This window comes from Pleurodeles waltl, unplaced genomic scaffold, assembly GCF_031143425.1.
Source record: "Pleurodeles waltl isolate 20211129_DDA unplaced genomic scaffold, aPleWal1.hap1.20221129 scaffold_39, whole genome shotgun sequence".
In the NCBI taxonomy this organism is placed as follows: Eukaryota; Metazoa; Chordata; class Amphibia; order Caudata; family Salamandridae; genus Pleurodeles; species Pleurodeles waltl.
The window spans coordinates 10,139,881-10,160,211 of NW_027150097.1; the positions used below are offsets into that span (position 1 = coordinate 10,139,881).

General features: G+C 47.5%; 1 protein-coding gene across 1 annotated transcript in view; it reads left to right on the forward strand.

The window, feature by feature from the left end:
- The window catches only part of LOC138276466 (uncharacterized), a 78,793-nt gene extending 59,105 nt beyond the window's left edge, over positions 1-19,688 (forward strand). Inside the window, exon 4 of the mRNA XM_069219194.1 lies at positions 17,934-19,688. Within this exon, the coding sequence (XP_069075295.1) occupies positions 17,934-18,595 (662 nt within the window). The 3' untranslated portion in view covers positions 18,596-19,688. The remainder of the gene's footprint in view (positions 1-17,933) is intronic.
- Positions 19,689-20,331: the final 643 nt, after the last annotated feature.

Sequence of the window (20,331 nt, forward strand, 5' to 3'; positions counted from 1 at the left end):
CTCTGTGCACTTTACCACTGCTAACCAGTGCGAAAGTGCTTGTGCTCGGAGGAGCCAAAATGGCGCCGTAAGCGGACGCGTCTCGAAGAGCTCAGAGACGGCTTCCGACAACTAAGATCCTGAATGCCCGTCTCACCCCTCCAGGACCTGTTGCCAAGGACCGGAAGTTCCCCACGCCTTTGTGCTCCCCCCGATAGACCGCGCTGTGCAGAGAATAAGTGGCCCGGTAGAGGAGGGGATCGCCGGGGGGGATACGCGGTGTGATCACGAGCCTTAGAGAGGGCGGCCGCGCTGGGGCCTGGAGTGGTGGGGGCGGCACGGGCTTTTGGGGCTGCTCCCCGGATGAAGCTGGGGCCTGTGTGCGGCAGGCCTCCGGAGCGGGACTGAAAGAGGCACTGAGAGAGGGAGGAGCCCTCGCGCCAATTGGAGCGGCCGGCTGGAGCCAGGGCCTGCTCCGGATCCCCGCGGATAAGCGGAAGGCCCGGTGAGTGAAGGGCCGAAACAGAGGAGGGTCGGCGGTCCCTGAGGCGCCTGTTTGACCTGGGCCCCCCTCCACCGTGAGCAGTGGAGGGCCCGGTGATCATAGGGGCCTTCGTGCTGGGCCCAGTGAGGCCCCTACGCCCCTTCGGAGTGGCCTGCTGGAGCTGGGGCCTGCTCAGGAGCCCCACGGATGAGCGGAGAGCCCAGTGAGTGGAGGGCCGGAATTGAGGAGGGTCGGCTGTTCCCAGCGGCGCCTGGCTGGCCCGCCCCGCCCCCCCCCCCGGGCAGTGGAGGGCCCGGTGATCTTAAGAGCCACGCGCTGGGGCCTGTGACGTCAGGCCGCACTCTGCGTTTCCCCCCCTGCGGATGTACGACTCACGGACGATGATGGGGGACGCAAGGGACGAAGAAGAGGCCCACATATAGCGCTGACCAGAGGTGAGAAGAAGCAGAAATTGCATAAGGGCCGCGTGAGACTTGGCATAGACTAACCAGACACGGCTACTCCGCCAGAATTTAATGAGGGGGGAAAAACACCTTATTCAGACCTTGGAAGCCGGCGCTGCCCCATAGGATTGAGGGGTGAGACTAGTCGTGTGGCAGCTGTGCTGGACCGGGGGCTGGGCACGCCCCCTTGAGACTGGGCCCTGTTGTGGTCTGCCCACGGTGGTAAAAGAAAAGTAATCCTGCTGTGGATTTGGGGCTTTCCTGAAACTTAGCGTTACGGACGGGGCTCTGGAGACCCCAGATGGCACGAGACAAAGACCCTAAGCCGCCCGACAGGGCAAAATGGACAAATACAGAAAAGTAGTGACCCCCCGGTGCCCGCGGGGGATCCCACACCTGCTCCAGACAACAGTGAGCTCCTCTCGGCAATACAAGCTTCGCGGGGTGCCCTTGAGGAACGGATGGGAGAGATACATTCAGAGGTGTCCCTCCGACGACAGGATCTTCGTATGTGGTGGAGAGGGTCACGTCTGCAGAGACTCGCATCTCGGAATTGGAAGATACGGTAAGGGATCTACGAAAAGAGGTAGCAGAAATCAAAGTCATCAACAAAGACGTAATGTGGCGGTTGGAAGATTCCGAAAATAGAGCAAGGCGCAACAACCTCCGCTTTGTGGGATTTGCAGAAGGAGTGGAAGGGACCGACATGAGCAGCTTTCTAAATCAATGGCTCAAACGTGTTATCCTGCTGGAAAAGTTTTCGACATGTTTCATAATAGAACGTGCACACAGGGCTTTGGGGGGGAGGCCCCCGCCGGGTGCGCCCCATAGACCAGTAATTGCCCACTTTCTCAACTATCAGGATAGAGACACGATCCTGACAGAAGTTCGCAAGATGGGAGAGGTCAGGCACGAGAACACAAAGATCCTTGTCTTCCCGGACTACACAAGGGAGGTGCAGAAACGGCGACAAGCCTTTGACGCAGTCAAGGCCCGTCTACGGGGCCTTCAGCTTGGATATACTTCCCAGCCAAACTTAAAATTCAGTTTAAGGGGAAATCCTTCTTTTTTCAGTCTCCAGAGGAGGCCTGGGACTGGATTGAGGAAAGACCCCGACTTGGCAGTGGGAGATCTAGAGAACCCGAAAAGACGTCCAAGACAATGGCAGGTGCGAGACCCAAAGAGTGGTCCCTACTAGTACGCAGAGGCAGGCGGAGACAGAGAGTTGGAAGAAGCACGCCCTGACGGATTCCCAGACACACAGATGCGAGAGCGGACACCACGAACTCAGAGGGTAGCCGTAGTGTAAGAGCCCGGACATGGAGTGGTCAAGAAAGGACAAGCCCGCGGATTCCTGAGAACGGGGTGGGTTTGGGTGGGTGGTCCCTGCACCCATTGCTGGAGGCTATTGACAGAATGGAGGTGGAACAAGAGGCCCGGATTCCACAGAGTCCGGATGGGTAGATACAAGACTGTGATAGAAAGAGGTGGTGAGACGTCTCAATCTTAACCCAAACTTGTAAAAGGTTTTTACACCCCTTATAGCAGGGTGGTTTGAACACTGTACTCAGTTTACAGGGTTGAAAGGGTGGGAAGGGGAGAAAGGGATACAGACCTCCAGTCTCCTGTGGATTAGAACTATGCAGCCACATGCTCACAGGGGCCACCGGGAGGTGGGGAGGGGGGTGGGAGGGGTGTTAAGTTACAGTTAGTTATGCATTAAAAGGTTATTTCTAAGTTACATGGCAAACCCACCGACACAGATGCGAATAGATGAGCACCATGCAACACCAGAGAGTGTCCCCAAACGTCACCATAGCACCCGAGGGAGACCCAGTAGGGCCGGAAAATTTAGACATTGTTACTTGTATAAAAAGAGATGGCCCCTGGGAGTGTAGATAGAGTGACATCCCTCGTAAATGAAAAAGGTTTTAGTGTGCTCTCCTGGAATGTCAACGGTCTTGGAGATAGAGTGAAAAGAGGTCTAGTCTACCAGTACATAAAAAGGCAAAAGCCAGATATAGTGCTCCTACAAGAGACCCACCTCAAAGGTACAAGATGTGGTTTTCTGAGTAGAGGCCCTTACATAGTTCTCGTGCATGCAGGATACACATCTGGCTCTAGATTTTGATCCGTAAATCCCCCCTCCCCACCCTTTCAGATCACCCAAAAATGGGAAGATACAGGTGGTCGCTTTGTGGGAGTTGAAGGGTCCTGGGGACGGAGGGAAATCCTACTGGTGAGTGCATATGCCCCCGAGACTACAGGGCCCTCTACTAGACAAGATTGCGAGGCTCCTATTAGCATCCTCAGCATCCCTTCACATACTGGGTGGGGACTTCAATGATGTGATGGAAATAGGACTGGACAGATCAGGAGTAAGACTGGCAACAGGACAGGCCACCCAATTACAGGGGTTTGCGATCTCCCTGGGATTGACAGATATATGGAGAAGGGTACACCCCACGGAAAGAAAATACTCATACTTCTCAGGGGCGCACAGAGTTTTCCCGCCTGGATTACGTCTTCACCCTGGCTGGTGAGGTGGATAAGGTGTCGGGGGCAGACTACCTAGCAAGGGGACTTTCAGATCACTTCCCCCTACTGGTGACAATAGGTTGGAAATCTGGGGGTCGCAGAGACTGGCGGCTGAACTCTTGGGAACTGCAAGACCAAGAAGTAAATAGAGGACTGCGAGTAGACACCAAATTGTACTACAAAGAAAATGTAGGGTCAGTAGACTCTGCAGTGATATTATGGGAAGCCTATAAGACAGTGCTTAGAGACAGTGCCCAAAACCTAGTGGCTCAAAAAAAGGCAAAGAGACAATAAAAAGCTGAGTGAAATGGAAAGAATGCTCCTCGAGTTAGAGGCAAAGGTGGTATCGACGCCCACACACGCACTTCTCAGACAGCTAGAGCTAGCAAAGGTAGAGTATAGAGAGACAGCAGATAAAGAGGCACACTACCGCCTACAGGCGACCCAATACAGACTATACGAAACTGGAGATAAAGCGGGGAAACTTCTTGCCTGGCTCGGGGAAAAAAGAAAGAGAAGCTAGATGAGTTCCAGAGATTGAGACCCAAGACGGGACCAGGGTATCTGCGGACGAGGACATTGCGGAGGCATTTGCCAGTTATTATGGAGACTTCTATAAAGCTAGACCGTTGGCAAATACGGACCACATTATGGAATATTTAAATGAGATAGATGTCCCTACATTAGATGATGAGAGACGAAAAGGACTTGAGAGCAAAATCACGATAGAGGAAATCTTGACCGCCATGGCACGGCTTAGACCCGGCAAGGCACCAGGAGCAAATGGCTTCCCGGCAGAGGTCTTTAAAAACCTCTGAGGAATGCTGGCTCCCCATTTACTAAATATGTAACTAGATGCACGGAGACAGGAAATTCTTCCCCCAGACTTACGAAGGGCGGAGATCGCGGTTATACACAAAGAGGGAACTTCCAAATGCAGCTGTGCCTCATACAGGCCGATATCCCTACTGAACGTTGAGGTAAGGGTCCTCGCCACAGTGCTGGCCATCCGAATGTTAGGGGTCATCTCCTCATTGGTCCATCTGGACCATACCGGCTTTATGCCAGGGAGATCCACAAGACACAACTTGAGAAGAGCACATGTATGGTTAGCCACAATTATGAATCGCGCGGAGCCGCACTTGTTCCTGGCCCTGGACGCGGAGAAGGCCTTTGATGCTGTCCATTGGCCCTTCTTGGAGGCCACACCAAAGAGATTTGGTTTTGGCCCAAAGTATGTAGAGTGGGTGAGACTGTTATACATGAAACCGGTGGTGAGGATGAGAGTTAATGGAGTCCTTTCTTCAGAGTTTCCCATAGAGAGAGGCATGAGACAGGGTTGCCCGTTGTCCCCCTTACTATTTGCCCTTACCCTCGAGTCTCTGGCGTGCAAGATCAGGAACTCAACGGGCCTATATGGCTTTAGACTAAAAGTAGACAAAAGTGAAGAGGAACGTATCTCCCTATATGCGGATGACGTCCTCCTCTACATCACCCGCCCTGAGTGGACCCTCCCGCGATTGTTTCTATTAATTGAGGAATACGGGAGTCATTCCGGCTATTGCATTAACTGGCAAAAATCGATCCTTTACACACCACAGTGGGGTGCACGCATGCCCCCTTTGCCGATGAGGCTACAGTGCACGAAAGAAGGATTCACATACCTGGGTATCTATGTTACACATGAGGCTGACAGAGGCCATAACGGTAATCTAGGGAAGGTGGTGAGGGAATGCAGTCCTGATTTCAGCAGATGGACAACTTTATCTCTGACGTTGATGGGCAGGGTCGCCATGGTCAAAATGATCTCCCTACCAAAGTTTCTATACGTTCTGCAGAACACGTACTACCAAATTCCCTCAGGCCAATTTAGAGACATAGAAGGGGACATACGACGTTTTCTGTGGGAAGGGAAACACCCACGAATAGCCCTTAAAACCCTACAGCGTCATTAGTACGCTAGGGGGCTGTCCCTACCGGATATAGAGACATACTACTGTGCGGCACACCTTATCAACGTGAATGACTGGGTGTTTGCCACAGACGAACATCCCACATTCCATCTGGAACGGCTACAATGGGAGGGCAAGACATGTAGACAATTCCTCTATGAGAGGGTAGGAGACCGACACCTCACCCCAGCCACGAAAGTGACTTTAATGGCCTGGAAAAGAGCTAACAAAACGGTGGGATGGTAGACGACCCACCAGTATGACCCCTCTCTGGGAGAGTGGCTGGTTAAAAGAAATTATGAAACTCATGGGCTACGAGGGCTGGGACAGGATTGGAATTTCTGAGCTTGGGGATTTGATACAAAATGGGGAAATTATGCTCTTTGAATCTCTACAGGCAGAATACGACCTAAATAGAACTCAATACTTTCATTATCTACGATTGAGACACGCTTTGGTAGCGGAGGATCTTCGGGGAGTGGAAATTCCAGATTGCTCCCCCCTAGAGGGCCGGTTGTTGTCGACCAAGATAATAGCGAAAGGGACCTCAGCAGTATACAAGACCATAAACAACAATAAACACACTGACCGGCATGCGCACCAGGTGGGAGACGGAAATAGGCCCCTTGGAGGACATAGACTGGGAGACTGCTTTGATGTTTCCCAGAGAGGTCGCAATTAGGATAAGACTCAGACTGATACAATTTAAGATTCTACACAGAATATATTATGACCCACAGAGACTACACCGGATGGGAAGGACCAGGCGTCGAGACTGCAGCAGAGGTTGTGGTGGGGTTGGATCCTTTTTTCATGTCCTATGGGAATGTCCCAAGATTAAGGTGTACTGGAACAAGGTGATAGGAATACTTACCGGGGTCCTGACTGCGCAGATCCCCCTAGACCCCAAATAAATAATTCTAGGCAAATCCAATGACATAGACCTGCCCAGAAGGAAGCTCCTGTTCTGCGGGCTAGGGCTGATGGTTGCCAAAAGAGACATAGTACGACTATGGGGAGCTGAAAACTGCCCGACAATAAGCGCCTGGAGAAAGGGCATGGATGGGTTCATGATGGGGGAAAAGACAACGTATGTTAACAGAGGATGCCCTCGAAAATTCCAAAAGATATGGGGAGACTGGATCACATACTACTCCCTGGAGATATAGATCAGACTGGGAAAATGGCCTCAAGAGGGAGGGGGGTGTTTTCTTTATTGAAGAATATATATCTGTATTTTCCCAGAGACACTATGGTGTGATTTATATGTGTAACTCCTTCGAAATGTTATGTCTCGATTTAAAGGCAAATAAAAAAATGTATAAGAAAAAAAGAAAGTGCTTGTGCTCTCTACTCTAAACATGGTTGAATTGGTTTACATTTGTTTGACATTTTTAATTTACTTATAAATTATTTGTAGATTTTTGCTCCAGCAAGAGTTGTTATCATGAAATCTATTTTGGGTAAAGGATGACCATCAATCCCAAATGGATCTATTGAGGCTCCTCTAATCTACACACACACTGAGTTCATTGATCTTTTTATGTGACTATGAGTGATGTACTGTGTGGAGGCTGCAGGTTAAGCCACCCCTTCATTCCACAGGTTCTTGAACAGATTTCTTATCCCCATTCTTATGCTGAGCAGCACACATATAGACTTGTGCCTTACTGGCACACTCCCTCCCTTGTTCTTAATGGTGTGTTGAAAAATGGGTAGTCTTCCAAGTTCTTCCCAAAAAGTTTCCTTATTCTGCTCTAATACCCTATCCAAATCTACTCTAATGTTCAATCAATCAATCAATCACAGGGATTTCTAGAGTGCTACTTGTCACCCCGGGGTGGGGTTTCCTGGGGTCTCGTCTTCAGGCACTGGATGGAGTCTGCGTGCCTCGGCTGCCTGGTGATGGAGGTCGAACAGCCAGGTCTTGAGCTGTTTTCTGAAGTCTTCCAGGGAAGGGGAGGTGTGCAGGTGGAGGCCGTTCCCGGGACCTGGCGGTGAGGGGGGAGAAGGAGCGGCCTCCGAGGCGTTCTCAACCAGGCCAGGGTGAGATTGGCTGATCGGAGCTGTCTGGTAGGTTGGGGGAATGTGATGCGTTTGTTGATGTAGGCAGGTCTAGCGTTGTGAGGGCCTTGGAGGTGTGTGTGAGAGGAGGTTGAAGTGGCTTCTTTGCTGGGTGGGAAGCCAGTGGAGGGCCCTGAGGTGGAGAGAGATGCGGGTTCTTCTGGGGAGGTTGAGGATGAGTCTCGCTGCTGCATTCTGGATGGTCTGGAGGCAGTTTATGATCTGCTTTGTGGTTCTGGCATAGAGTGCATTGCTGTAGTCAAGACGGCTGGAGATGAGGGCCTGGGTGACTGTCTTCCTGGTCACAATGGGGATCCATCAGAAGATCTTGTGGAACATGCGATGGATGTGGAAGCAGGCAGAGGAGACTGTGCTGATCTGTTGTTTCATGGCGAGTTGAGTGTCCAGGATGATGCCAAGGTTGCTTGCATGGTTGGTAGGAGTGGGAGAGGGGCCTAAGGTGATGGGCCACCATGTGTCGTCCCAGGACGAGGACTTGTTCCCGAAGATGAGGATCTCTGTCTTGTCTGAATGTAGTTTGAGGCAGTTGGTCCTCATCCAAGTGGCGATTTTGGTCATGGTATTTTGGAAGTTAATTTGTGTGGTGGAGGCTTCGTCAGTGAGGGTTAGGACGAGCTGGGTGTCATCGGCTTAGGAAATGATGTTGAAGCCGTGGGTGTGTGTGATGTCAGCCAGTGGAGTCATGTAGGTGTTGAAGAGGGTGGGGCTGAAGGAGGAGCGCTGGGGAATGATGCAGATTATGTATTAAGGTGCGGAGACAAAGGGTGGGAGGAGGATCCTCTGCGTTCGGCCAAAGAGGAAGGAGGCGATCCAGTTGAGTGCCTTGTCTTGAATGCCAGTGCTGTGGAGTCTGGTGGTGGGAGTGTGCTGGGAGACGGTGTTGAAGGCTGCCGATAGGTCGAGGAGGATGAGGGCGCAGTTACTCCTAGGTCAAGCAGGTGTCTGATGCCGCCAGTTGCTGCGATCAGGGCGGTCTATGTACTGTGGTTGCGCCAGAAGTCAGATTGGGAATGGTCGAGCAAGCTGTTATCTTCAAAGAAGTCCGTAAGCTGACAGTTGATAGCTTTTTCCAGGACTTTGACAGAGTAAGTGAGAAGCGAGATAGGCTGTAGTTCTTGAGCTTGTTAGGATCAGCTGAGGGCTTCTACAGGAGGGGCTTGACCTTGGCGTGCTTCCAGGTGTCTGGGGCGGTGGCTGTGGAGATGGCGGTGTTGAGGATTTCTGTGAGGGAGGCTCTGATTACTTCTCTTCCTAGGTTGTAGAAGCGGTGTGGGCAGGGGTCAGTGGGGGTTCCGGAGTGGAAGGAGGTCATGATGGCCATTGTGTCTTCAGTGGAGAACTGTTTCCATTTGGAAATCCGGTGGGAAAGGGAGGTGTGAGATGGGGTGTGGGGGTGGTCGAGGTCAGTGGGCTAGGGGTCAAAGTTGCAGTAGATGATGGAACTCTTGTGGTGAAAATAATCCAAGAGGGTGTCGCAGAGGGCTTTGGAAGGGTGGATTGTGTTCTTACTGGTGGAAAGTTAGGAGAATCCTCTGACGATGCTGAACAATTCCTTGGTGTGGTTGGTGCTAGCCTCAACGCATGTGCGGAGAGCTTCTTTTTTGGTCTCCTTGATATGGTGGTGGTAACTGTTGAGGGCAGCCCTGAATGAGTCAATATTGGTGGGGGCCTTGTTGCTGCACCAGTGTCGCTCTAGTTTCATGCAGTGGCATTTGAGGCTTAGGAGTTCTGGTGTGAACCACTTGGCAGGCTTGGTGGGTTTCCTGTTGGTGGTACACTTCATGGGGGCTATAGTGTCGGCGGCTGATGAGATCCACTTGGTGAAGTTTTGAACACTGTGTTTGAGGGTGTCTGCGGGGATTGGTCTCTCTCTTTGAGGTTGGCGGTGTTTCCGTGGCTTTGCTCCAGTTGCAGAGGGGAGGTTCGGGGGTCTCGTTGGTGGAGCGTCAGGGGTCACATCGGGGCTTCAGGCCACCCTCGATGGTAAAGTGGACGATGGGGTGGTCAGTCCATGTTACCTTGGTGGTGTGGGAGAACTTGGCTCTGTCCCTGGTGGAGAAGAGGGTGTCCAGAGTGTGTCCTGCACTTTGCGTGGGGGCATTTACGGGTTGAGAGAGGCCAATGATGCTCATGTTCTCGAGGAGCGAGGCAGAGTTGGATACGTCCAGGTCCTCTAGGTGGATGTTGCGATTCCCTAGGAAGATGTAGTGGTTGGACTTGATAGCCAGAGGGTAAATGAAGTCTGGGATGGAGTTGCAGAAGCTGTGGTGAGGGTCCGGTGGTCTGTAGGCGAGCGTTCCTCTGATAGTGGTTTTGGTGTCAGCTTTGATCTGGAAGTTGAGGTGGTCCATGTCGGGGTTGTGTTGTCTTCAAAAGCAGAGCAGTAGAGGGAGTCCTTGTGGATGATGGCGATGCCTCCATCATGCCTGTTGGGGGGTCGCAGTGGATTATCTTTAATCCGGGGGCCGTTGATGTGGGGATGTCTGGTGCCGATGTGGAGGTGAGCCATGTTTCGGTGATGAACATTATGTTGGGTGTGAGCTCGGTGATGGTGTCCCAGATTTCTATGGCGTGCTTGCTGAGGGATCAGGGGTTTAGTACTGTGCAGTGGAGTTGAGGTCGGTGGGTGGGCGTCTGCAGGGTGGAGATTGCTGTGGTTCCTGTATCGCAGGAGATGTGGCAGTGGCTGCAGGAAAAATGATCTTCGGTGTGTCAGAGCGAGGCGATGCAGTAGGTGGGGTTGAGAGCCTTGGGTCTGAGGTTTTTGATCTCATCAGAGGAGTACTGGTGCAGATCCAGGGGTTCTGGTGCTTGGTGTAGTCTAGGTGCAGACGGGCTTGCCAATGCCGCGCCCACTGCGCAGTTGCTCAGCGACTGCCATTAAATAGGTCCTGAGGAGGGAGAGGCAGGAGGAGGGAGGAGGGCGGGGGTGCCGATAGTGGGAGGAAAAGGCAGGAATGGGGTGGGGGCTTGAGATGCCGGTAAGGGTGAGGGAATCAACAGGCCAGCAAGGTCTTGAGAGCAGCAAGCTTAGGAATCAAAGGCCAGCAAGGCCACACGGGCAGAAGGCACTGCGCTGCAGGTGCTGTAAAGCAGTTCACAGTCCTAGAGCACGTGAGAACAGAGGATTAATTTCATCATCCACCGAAAACACTTGTTGATCAGAACCTTGGCTTAAAACAATCCCTAAGCATCCTTGTTGAGGCCAGCCTAATATGCCTGGACCTTCTACAGAAGCATATGCCTTTTCTACCACAGCCCATCATTTGAATCCACTATTGTCTCTAAATAATCCTGCAAATCAATTCTTGCACCATTTTGCCCTCCTATCCCTCCCACCCCTCCCAATTTTATATCCGAATGCACAGATCCCATTTCAGTCTCCCTTCTAAGGTATCATGTGAAATAATAGTGATCTTGGATACTGAGTCAGTCAAGAGAGGAGTATGTGCTCCTCCTACAATGAAGTCCTCAGTATAACCCTTGGCCAGTGGTACATCTTTCTTGTGCACTCTCACACACACCATGTCATTTAGGGGGTTATTCTAACTTTGGAGGAGGTGTTAATCCGTCGCAAAAGTGACGGAAAAGTGACAGATTTACCACCAGCCGTATTACGAGTCCATTATATCCTATGGAACTCGTAATACGGCTGGTGGTATATCCCTCACTTTACCGTCACTTTTGCGACGGATTAACACTCCTCCAAAGTTAGAAAAACCCCCTTAGTCTGTTGGCCAACCCTTTGTCTGTCTTCTCCACCACCATATTGACCTTCTTCTTTCTAGTACTATTCCTGCATGCCCTACCAAAATGCCCTAACAAATCAAATTTAACACATTCTTTCCTAATAGAAAGACACTGTTTAGATGAATCTACATAAGATTTAGACTTGCATCTGAAACCACAGTTAGCCATATTGAAAAAAATATTATCCTTATAGGAAGTGATCTTGTTCCAACATTTTCCAGATTTTACACTATAGCCAGTTTCCTTCATTCCATTGTCTAATTCTTTGGCATACTCCTTTGAATCTTATGTGCTATTTTCTCAACTGCTTCTTCTAATGACAGCTTTTTGTATGTATTCTTGTGTTATAGCACGCAGTCACCAGTTTGTCTCTAATTAGCTGTTCAGTGCAGTTTTAAAATGCACATTTTCCAGCCAACGTTCTAAGCCATGTCACATACATATCAATGTTTTCTGTGGTAGTTTGCTCTCTTGGTAACATCTTATGTCTCCTCACCACCATTTGGTGGTGTGCAAAAATGTCTTACCAGACTTTTGACAGCTGACTTGTACATGTCCTATTCCTCATCCTCATCATTTTACAAGCAACAACTAGTACATTTTGAAAGATGTTTAAAGACCCATGCCCAATGAATATTCAAGCAACCACCTTTTCTATCAGCTTTGTAATTGAACCAATTTGTACTGTTTAAATAGGCATTGGGCGTTCCTAACCACTGTTTCCACCTGATAGGTGGCTTTCTTGGTAACTTCAAAAAAGTAGTTTGTGGTGTAAAAGATTACAGGATGTTAAGATGATAATATAAATGATCTTCCAGTAACCTCTAAATATGGTATGAATAGAAGAAGTTTCAGCTAAAAAAGAGAAATAGTGTTGTGTCTTTATTAAAGGAATCTCAGTAGATACACATACTGTCAAATACTCCACAGGATTTCATTTTAAACAAGCAAATATATTGTTAAGACATAGATACCCTTAAATGGAAATGTCTTCCAACAGTAATTAAGTGCATATGAACAATCAGTGGGAGTTCAGAATATTTGTTAATTGTGTGCCACTCAGCCTACTAAGAAACTAGGCAGATTGGCAGGCAATAGACCTGGGATCAGCTAGGTTTTAGTATTTTTAACAGTTAACTCCTTCTTACCTGTATCTGGTCTCTGCATAATGGAAGAGTGAAGGCGGGTGTTCTTGCTCTTTTTGGAAACTTTTTTGGGGGGTCTTCGTCCGTTTTTGGCAGCCATTTTTCCTTCTCTTAGAGAAGCCATTTGTGGTTAGTGTGGGCACACGCTGCCTGAGGATAACGTGGCTCCGATGTATAAATTCAGGGCCGCAGCATGCATCGGGCACTCTGCCGGCATGTCAGAGGCAAGCCTGTCATTGCCCGTCAGGGTCCCATTAGTATCCAACACCATCCACTATGCTCGATTTAAGCTGTTGTCCTGCAAGCCATGGATCTTTTTGATCTGTGCCCTAGAAACCCGTATTCTGCTAAATTTGATTTGTATAATCCTGGAAGTGTTCCTCTTTTCTACCCTTTGTCCCTTTATGTTGAGCACACTCCTCCTGTGGAAGTGCCAGATTCGATCCCAGTGAGTACGTCACCACTGGTGTCCTTTTCAGCCCTGCTGCTTAATGCTCGTTCTTTGCAGAAGCATGGTGTGCATATTTTCAGCATCTTACGCTATAAGAAGCCTGTTGCTCTTTTCTAACTTAAACTTGGTTAGCTGATACCCTCCCCTTGATCGAACTGGCCATCCGCACTGGGTACAAATTTTATACTCTTGACAGACCTAATCAGTGAGGAGGTGTTTTGCTTCACTACAGACCAAGAGGAAATACACAAACATAGAAAGGAAGTTAGAAAATGCAGCACCCTTAATCTGAGAATTACATTTATTAAGTGTAGGAAGATGGCTCTATATATACTATATCAAAATGAGATATAGTGTGCAGAGTGTCCAGGGGTTCTCCAGAGGCTTAATGGAGGCTAAAGTAGATAATGCTAATGCTCTCTTTTGTGGTAGTGTGGTCGAGCAGTTAGGCTTATCAGAGGGTAGTGCAAAGCATTTGTTATACACACACAGACAATAGAAGAAGCACAGAGTCAATGACTTAACCCCAGACCAATGGTTTTTATATAGCAAAAATATATTTTCTTAATTTGTTTTTAGAACCACAAGATTCAAGTTGCAGATAAGTACTTAAATAGATTCGTATTTCACACATGTATCAACAGTACTTTGAAATCGATCAGTTATACATTTTTTGAATATTGGCAATAACCTGTTTTAAAACTTGACACTGCAATTTTCAGAAACAGTTCCTTGGGGGGAAGAAAAGTTAGATTGATTTGCAGGTATGTACAACACTTATAGTTCCAGTCTCCGGGGGTTAGGAAGACCACAGGTTGGGGTTCAAGTTAACCCCAAACAACCACCACCAGCAACACGGGGCCGACCGGGTTCAGAGGCCAAAGTGTAGACAAAATTAACATGTTGTAGTTGGAGACTGGGTGGCCTTGGTTTCTGATCTGCAGGCAGGTAAGTTCATCCGACTTCGGAGGGCAGACCTAGGAGGTTTAGAGGAACACTGGGGGGCAGGGCACAAGTAGGCACCAAGCATACACCTTCAGCGGCGCTGGGGAGGCCGGATGCGAACAAGATGTCGTGTCTCCAATGATTCTCTATGAGGGGACCCCGGGGTCACCCAGAGACTGCAGGCAAGGTCCAAGGGGTCTTCTCGGGCAAACCACAGGGTGGACAGGGAGGAGGGTCGCTTGTTGAATGTAGCTGCACTGGAGGTCGGGTTCTCCAAGGCCTGGGAGCTGCGGGTGCAGTGTGTCTTTAGGCGTCGGATATCTTCATTCTGAGCTTTCGCGGTCAGGGGGTCCTCTGGTTTCCCTCTGCTGGTGTTGTCGTGGAGAGGTCAACCCGGTGGGCACTTGCTTGGAATCGCCTGCTGACCTCTATATCTGGTTGGGCCACCTAGACACAGTCAGTGGGCGTCGGGTGCCTAGTGGTTAGGACTCATGCATTTGGACTGAGGCTGGATTCCTTAGTTTTTGTTTCTTCTTGGACAGGGCCGCTGTCCACAAGAGGTTTTGGTAATTTTGAGTGCAGGGCAGTCCTCTGGAGCTTGTCAGAGGTCGCTGGTCCCGCTGGATGCATCGCTGTTCTTTTTCAGGTTCTTTGAAGTAGGAGACAGGCCGGTAGGGCTAGGGCCAAATCAGTTGTCATCTTCCTTCTTCTCTGCTGGAGGTTTCAGCTCTGCAGTCCTTCTTCTTGTCAGGTCGCCAGGAATCTGGTGAGCTGGGTTCAGGGAAGCTCTTAAATACAATATTTAGGGGTGTTACAGGGGTCAGAGGGCAGTAGCCAATGGCTTATCTGTGTGGCAGAGGTGAGCCAACTGTGGAAACAATGGTACATTTTAAGGGAAAGAACACTGGCGCTGGGGGCCTGGTTAGCAGGATACCAGTACACTGTCAGTCAAGTCAAGGCAACAAGGGCCAGTTACCTACATTAAGACACTCTGCAAGGTCCGCAGAAAATAAATGTCAAAAGTGTACAACCAAACGTGCACGTTCAAAAATAATCACAGCAATGAAATCATAATAGTCCTGGAAAAACATATGCTAAGGATATTGTACTTTAATCTATAAACAGCAATTATATAGATATATAAATGTATATATTGATGCACAATGCCAAGCAGAAAATAAAGTTAAAAATTCATCACCAGGGTGCAAACTTGAATTTGCTTCATCTCTTTGCCAGCAACAGGTCGTGAACTCAGTCGAACGTGAAGAGAGAAAACTACCCTCCAGGGAAATTAGCAGACAACCGCGTCCCGTTCCTGCCAGAGTTCAATCAGCTTCTCAGTCAATCTGGTTTAATTCTCTTATATACCTTAAACAAGCCAGAGAGGAGAATTCTAGAAAACCCCTCCTATCATGTGAATTGTTGTTCAAAATGCTGGCTACATCAGGTCAGTTTCGAAAGAAACAGGTTGAGACTGGCCAAGATCCCAAGGCGCTCTCCCAAAACTAAACTGTTCCCTGCCGTACCATAAACATCACCCTAGTACATCCCTATCTCTCAGGCTCCCCCATATTATCTCCTAACCCATGATGAGAAAATGAGAAAGAGCATGGATAGTGAAAACATGTGCGAAAAACACATTGCATAATGTGCACTGAAAAATACCTGCATGGTGTTAAAAGCTAAGTTACGTGCAAAATTTAGTCTGTAATCAAAATGGAGCTGGTGGTCACCAACGTGATGGTGTGCAGCTAGGCTAAGTCCAAAGTGAAGTCAGTGGTCAAGATGGAGCAGTGATTAAATATAGATATCATTACAGGAGGCGAAGTGGCCATGGCCTACAGGCAAGCATAACACTGCATGACCTTAAAGGCTGATGAGTTTCTTGGGGTCAAGGCCATTGGCTTCTACCTGTCTTTGCCACCTCAGCATCTGCTAGCCGGTGCTTTGATATATGCCCCCACGATATGCAGGGGACATTATAAACTTTCTTGAGAAAGCCCTTTCTCACATTCCCCCTTGGTTTTCAACCTATACTGTATAGCTGTGATTGATTTCAATATTCATGTGGACCACAAATCGGAGAGGGAGGCGACCACATTGTTGAACAAAATGTTATCATGCAACCTGGTTTAATTTGTCACTAAGCCCACCCACTCTGCAGGAAATACGATTAATCTAATCTTTTCCTAATGCCCAGTTGGAGATGATGGACTCTCTTCCCTTACTCTAGATAGATTATTTTTCTTTAGTTGATCTGTTTTTTTTAAATCTCATATAGATCACGTAAGAGGTTCCAGAATTTGTTAAGGCCGTATGGTAGTATCAAGCCTGACACATTCAAACTCCGGTGTTATCAAGAAATGCTGAGATTGATGCTAATACTGTAAATTATTGGCTTTGCCAGGCTGTGAATAAGCTGCCTTCATTTACAGTTTGTAAGTCGGGGTGAAGTAGATTCTCAGCGCCTTGTTCTTTGAGGCCATAATAGTAGAAAAGGAACTTTGCAAAAACACTGAGACGCTGAGGCAAGCATTACAGTGAGGAAGATAAAGCTGCCTACTGGGCAGCTCTAAGGAAATACTATGCTAGAGTTAAGGCCGCCAAGAAAGCTTATTTTGGTGAAAGAATTGAGGCCGCAGAGAATAACCCTTGGGAAGTGTTAAAGTGTGTAAAAAGATTTCTTACAACCACTGCTTGCAGTAGAAGCTTGGCTCCTTATTTAGAATGGTGTGAGAAGTCAGTCTCCTTCCTTCAACATAAGACTCATAAAATACAGTACCATTTCTCCATGGCTCTATGAATAGTGAGACCATATCTCCTTCGGTTGTGGTGGAAGAGGATAAGATTTGTTCCTTGCCTGCATTCAATCCCATCTCCCTGAAGACCCCAGAGCTGTTATCTGCAGCCTTAAATCTGTCTCTCCTTCCAATCAGTGCCCCACTGATCTGCTGATCATAGGGCTAGATGTTATCAATTCGGTGGTGAACAAATTACGTAATGATTCACTTTCTACAGCTGTTGTACCTTTAGCTTGGAAGAGGGCGAAATGACTCCCTCTCTGGAAAAAATCCTCAGCAGGTCGTAGCACGCTGGCTGACTATAGCCTATTTCTTTACACCCTCCGGTCTTGAATATTTTGGAGAAGTTCATAAATCGGTAGCTTTCATTATTCAGAGACCAATAGACTCCTCACCCCAGTCATTTCGGGTTACGGCCTAATCTGAGTACCAAAACTGTTCTTCTAGAGGTGACAGAACACATCAAAGCCACTCTAGATAAGGGCAGCAAGGCTGTGCTTATATTATTAGATCTTTTGTGAGCCATCGATACAGTGTCACACTCCCTGCACCCCCTTTGCTAGCAGGGCATTGGATTAAATGCCTTAGCGTTGAGACGGATGAAATCCTTTCTGGAGAATAAAGGCCAAGAGATTTGTAGTTGCAACAAATTGAAGTGCCCCCAGATCTCTGCACCATAGAAAGCTATAGAAAGACATTTTGCTTGGTAGATGTTTAACATAGCAGGATAACACAGCTACATAGTAGTCTAGAAGCAAAATCAAAATTTAAAGCAAGGCTTCTAACAAAAGCATGTTTTGTGGCGCTAATCAAATAGAACCAACAAAGGGAGGAATTAAGGAGAATCCCAAGGTAATGAAAAGTCTTGACCTTGCTGAGCATGTTACTGCTGATATGATATGCTCTACTCTTAGTATTTTAGGCCCAAATATCATAATATTGGCTTTGGTATAATTTGTGCTAAGATTGAGACTATCCATGAAGTCGACAAAGTTCTTCAAAAGTTGCTGCAGTACTAGAAATCAGGATAGCGTTGTCGGCATAAAGTAAAACTGGTATTGACCGGCAGCGCACCTTACTTGAAGTCTTCGTGCTACTGGGTTATGAGTCATTCTCCAAATTGAAACTCAATGATTGAAATAAACATATTTTTCTAGAACCCAAGATGTGACAGCAGGATAGTGAACCACAAGTGATCTGTAGTACAAGCAGCAAACATTTGATTACAGGTAGTAACATTTTCCTTCCTTCCTAGATATTACTGCCACCTTTGTAACAGTGCAATGTTTTCAAGAAGTATTTCCTATGTATAATTTGTAGTATTCTTTTCACTCCACAGCACAGCAGTCACAGACAGAATGTATGAATGGTAAAGAGAAACATACAGCTTCTGGTGGAAGGAAGAATTTTGCTCATAAAATAAACGAAAGAAAACACCAAAGGATACACAGGAGTGAGAGGTTTAACAATAAAACAGTTCTTCTAAGGCACAAAAGAATGCGCACTGACCTAAGAACTTACTCCTGCGCTGAGTGTAAGAAGATGTTTACTGGAAAGACACATCTATTACTGCACGAAAAAACACATACAGAACTAAGACAGTATCCCAACACTGAGCATGAAAAGAGCTTAGATGACGAGGCAACCCTTATACACCAAGAAGTATCTCACAGAGGAGAGCGGCCGTTTCACTGCAATATCTGTGACAAAAGCTTTACTCAGAAGGGAAATCTTCTACAACATCAAAGGATACACACAGGAGAGAAGCCTCATCACTGTAATGTATGTTCCATGAGGTTTACACGCAAGGCAAACCTCATACGCCATCACACGATACACACAGGATGGAGGCCTTATTACTGCAGTGTGTGTGGCAAGAGCTTTAACCGTAAGGAGCGCCTGGTAGGACATCAAAGAATACACACAGAAGAAGGCCATGCTGCTTCACAGGATATGAAAATAGTTTTAAACAAAAGGTGGCTTCTCAGCAACATCAAGTAACATATACAAGTCAGCAACCTTCCCAGATCACTGCCAAAAGAGCTTTATTTAAAAACCATAAACCTGATCTTGTCCATCATCAAAGAATCTACAGCTGAAATTAGACCTTCTACAGCATCTAAGAATCCCCTTCTATGACATCTAAAAATTCATCAGGGCCGAGGTTCTCACTTTCTCAGAGTAGCATGCTACTCTGCAGCTGTTTCACTGCCAGTCCCTCAGATGTGAGGCATTCCAGTGTGTGGTTAGCACTCTCACTTTGTTTTTGTTTTTTAGTAGTGCAAGCGTTACAAGTACAATTTGCACCATTGATTTTTCCGAAGACAACTTATAAAGTTTAATAGAATAATTGTTTTGTGAGAATCTTTGTCACTTGGGCCTTTCTCATTACTGAGCTTATGGGTTGGCTTAATATAGGCTGATTACTCTGGACCCTATGCCACCAGTGAGCGCACAAGGCTTGCCTCCCAACTATTACAATGAGGCAACTGCTCTAGTGTATGGAGTGATGAAGCATACGGATGAAAGTTTTCCCATCCACCTGTTTGCCCCCTTCACGCCTCAAAGATCCAGCCCATTCATCAGTGACCTTGAAGCAAGGAACCTACAGATACCTGGTGTCAGGCCTTGTGCAAGGCTGCTCTGGAGTCACTCAGGCACAAGTTCCAAAGTCACCACCACATTTGGGCACGTGTGGGGAGCCTTCCGTGGCTTGTAACAGGGCCAGGATCTAAAGTGTGTAGTTGATCTCCATGAATTAACTAAGTAGTAATGGTAACACGTACGCCTAGGCCCTGGGCACTAAGTGAAAGTTGCCAGAAATTGTGGGTCTCAACTAAATGCTACTGGATTCTAGTCAAAAGCAAGTCAGTGGGTAGCAAGATTGTTACAGCTGCTTTGGCACATTCAGAGCATATCCTGTTTATACAGTGGTGATTGCTGCATTGCATATATGGATCGGTGGCCACTTCAGTTATTTTCATTTATTATGCTAATGTAATTGAGGATTTTGTTGCAAATCATCCCAGGGATGTCTGTGTCTTTATTTTATATGTTCAGTTTTGTATTGCCTAATATATCGTAAATCCCTATGGTTACATGTGTTATTTTCATTTATTGTTTCATCAGTTAATTGTTACATTGTAAATGGTAGCTGTGTTTGCTATGTTGGTTTGAAGTTTTAAGAATATTGCTCGCAGGTTCTAGTTTGTCATTTTAGAACATTACAGACTATAACTCATACAGAGCCAATCAATTCCACATAAATGTTTGTTGAGGATGCACTTAATCCTTAGGTCATTGTGGCACAAACTAAACTATCTCATGTAGCTGTCTCCTTGTATCTGCCCCCAACCACATCCTGGAGGTACAAAAGTGGAAAATCCACTTGAACTGTAAGTAGAAGGCGTGGTTCTGATATCCAGTATTCCAATGCCAAGGGGTCTACAGTATATAAGGTTGTGCACATGTGCAAAGGACCGGTCATGCACAAGAGTAGTTATAGGAGTATAGCAAGTTGTATAGTTTGTGAATGTGCAGAGAGCGCCTTGCATGTACTACTGCAGGCTGGAGGAGGTGCAGTTGATGTTGACTCCATGGTGTTGGTTGATTGAGCAGTGGCTGGTGAAGTAAAGTGTTAGAGTATAAACAGCTGTCCTACATCACATGTAGTGATCAGAGCATGGTAGCCCAGGTCTTCCAAGGGCAGATTGTTGAGAATTGCACTGCATTTTCCC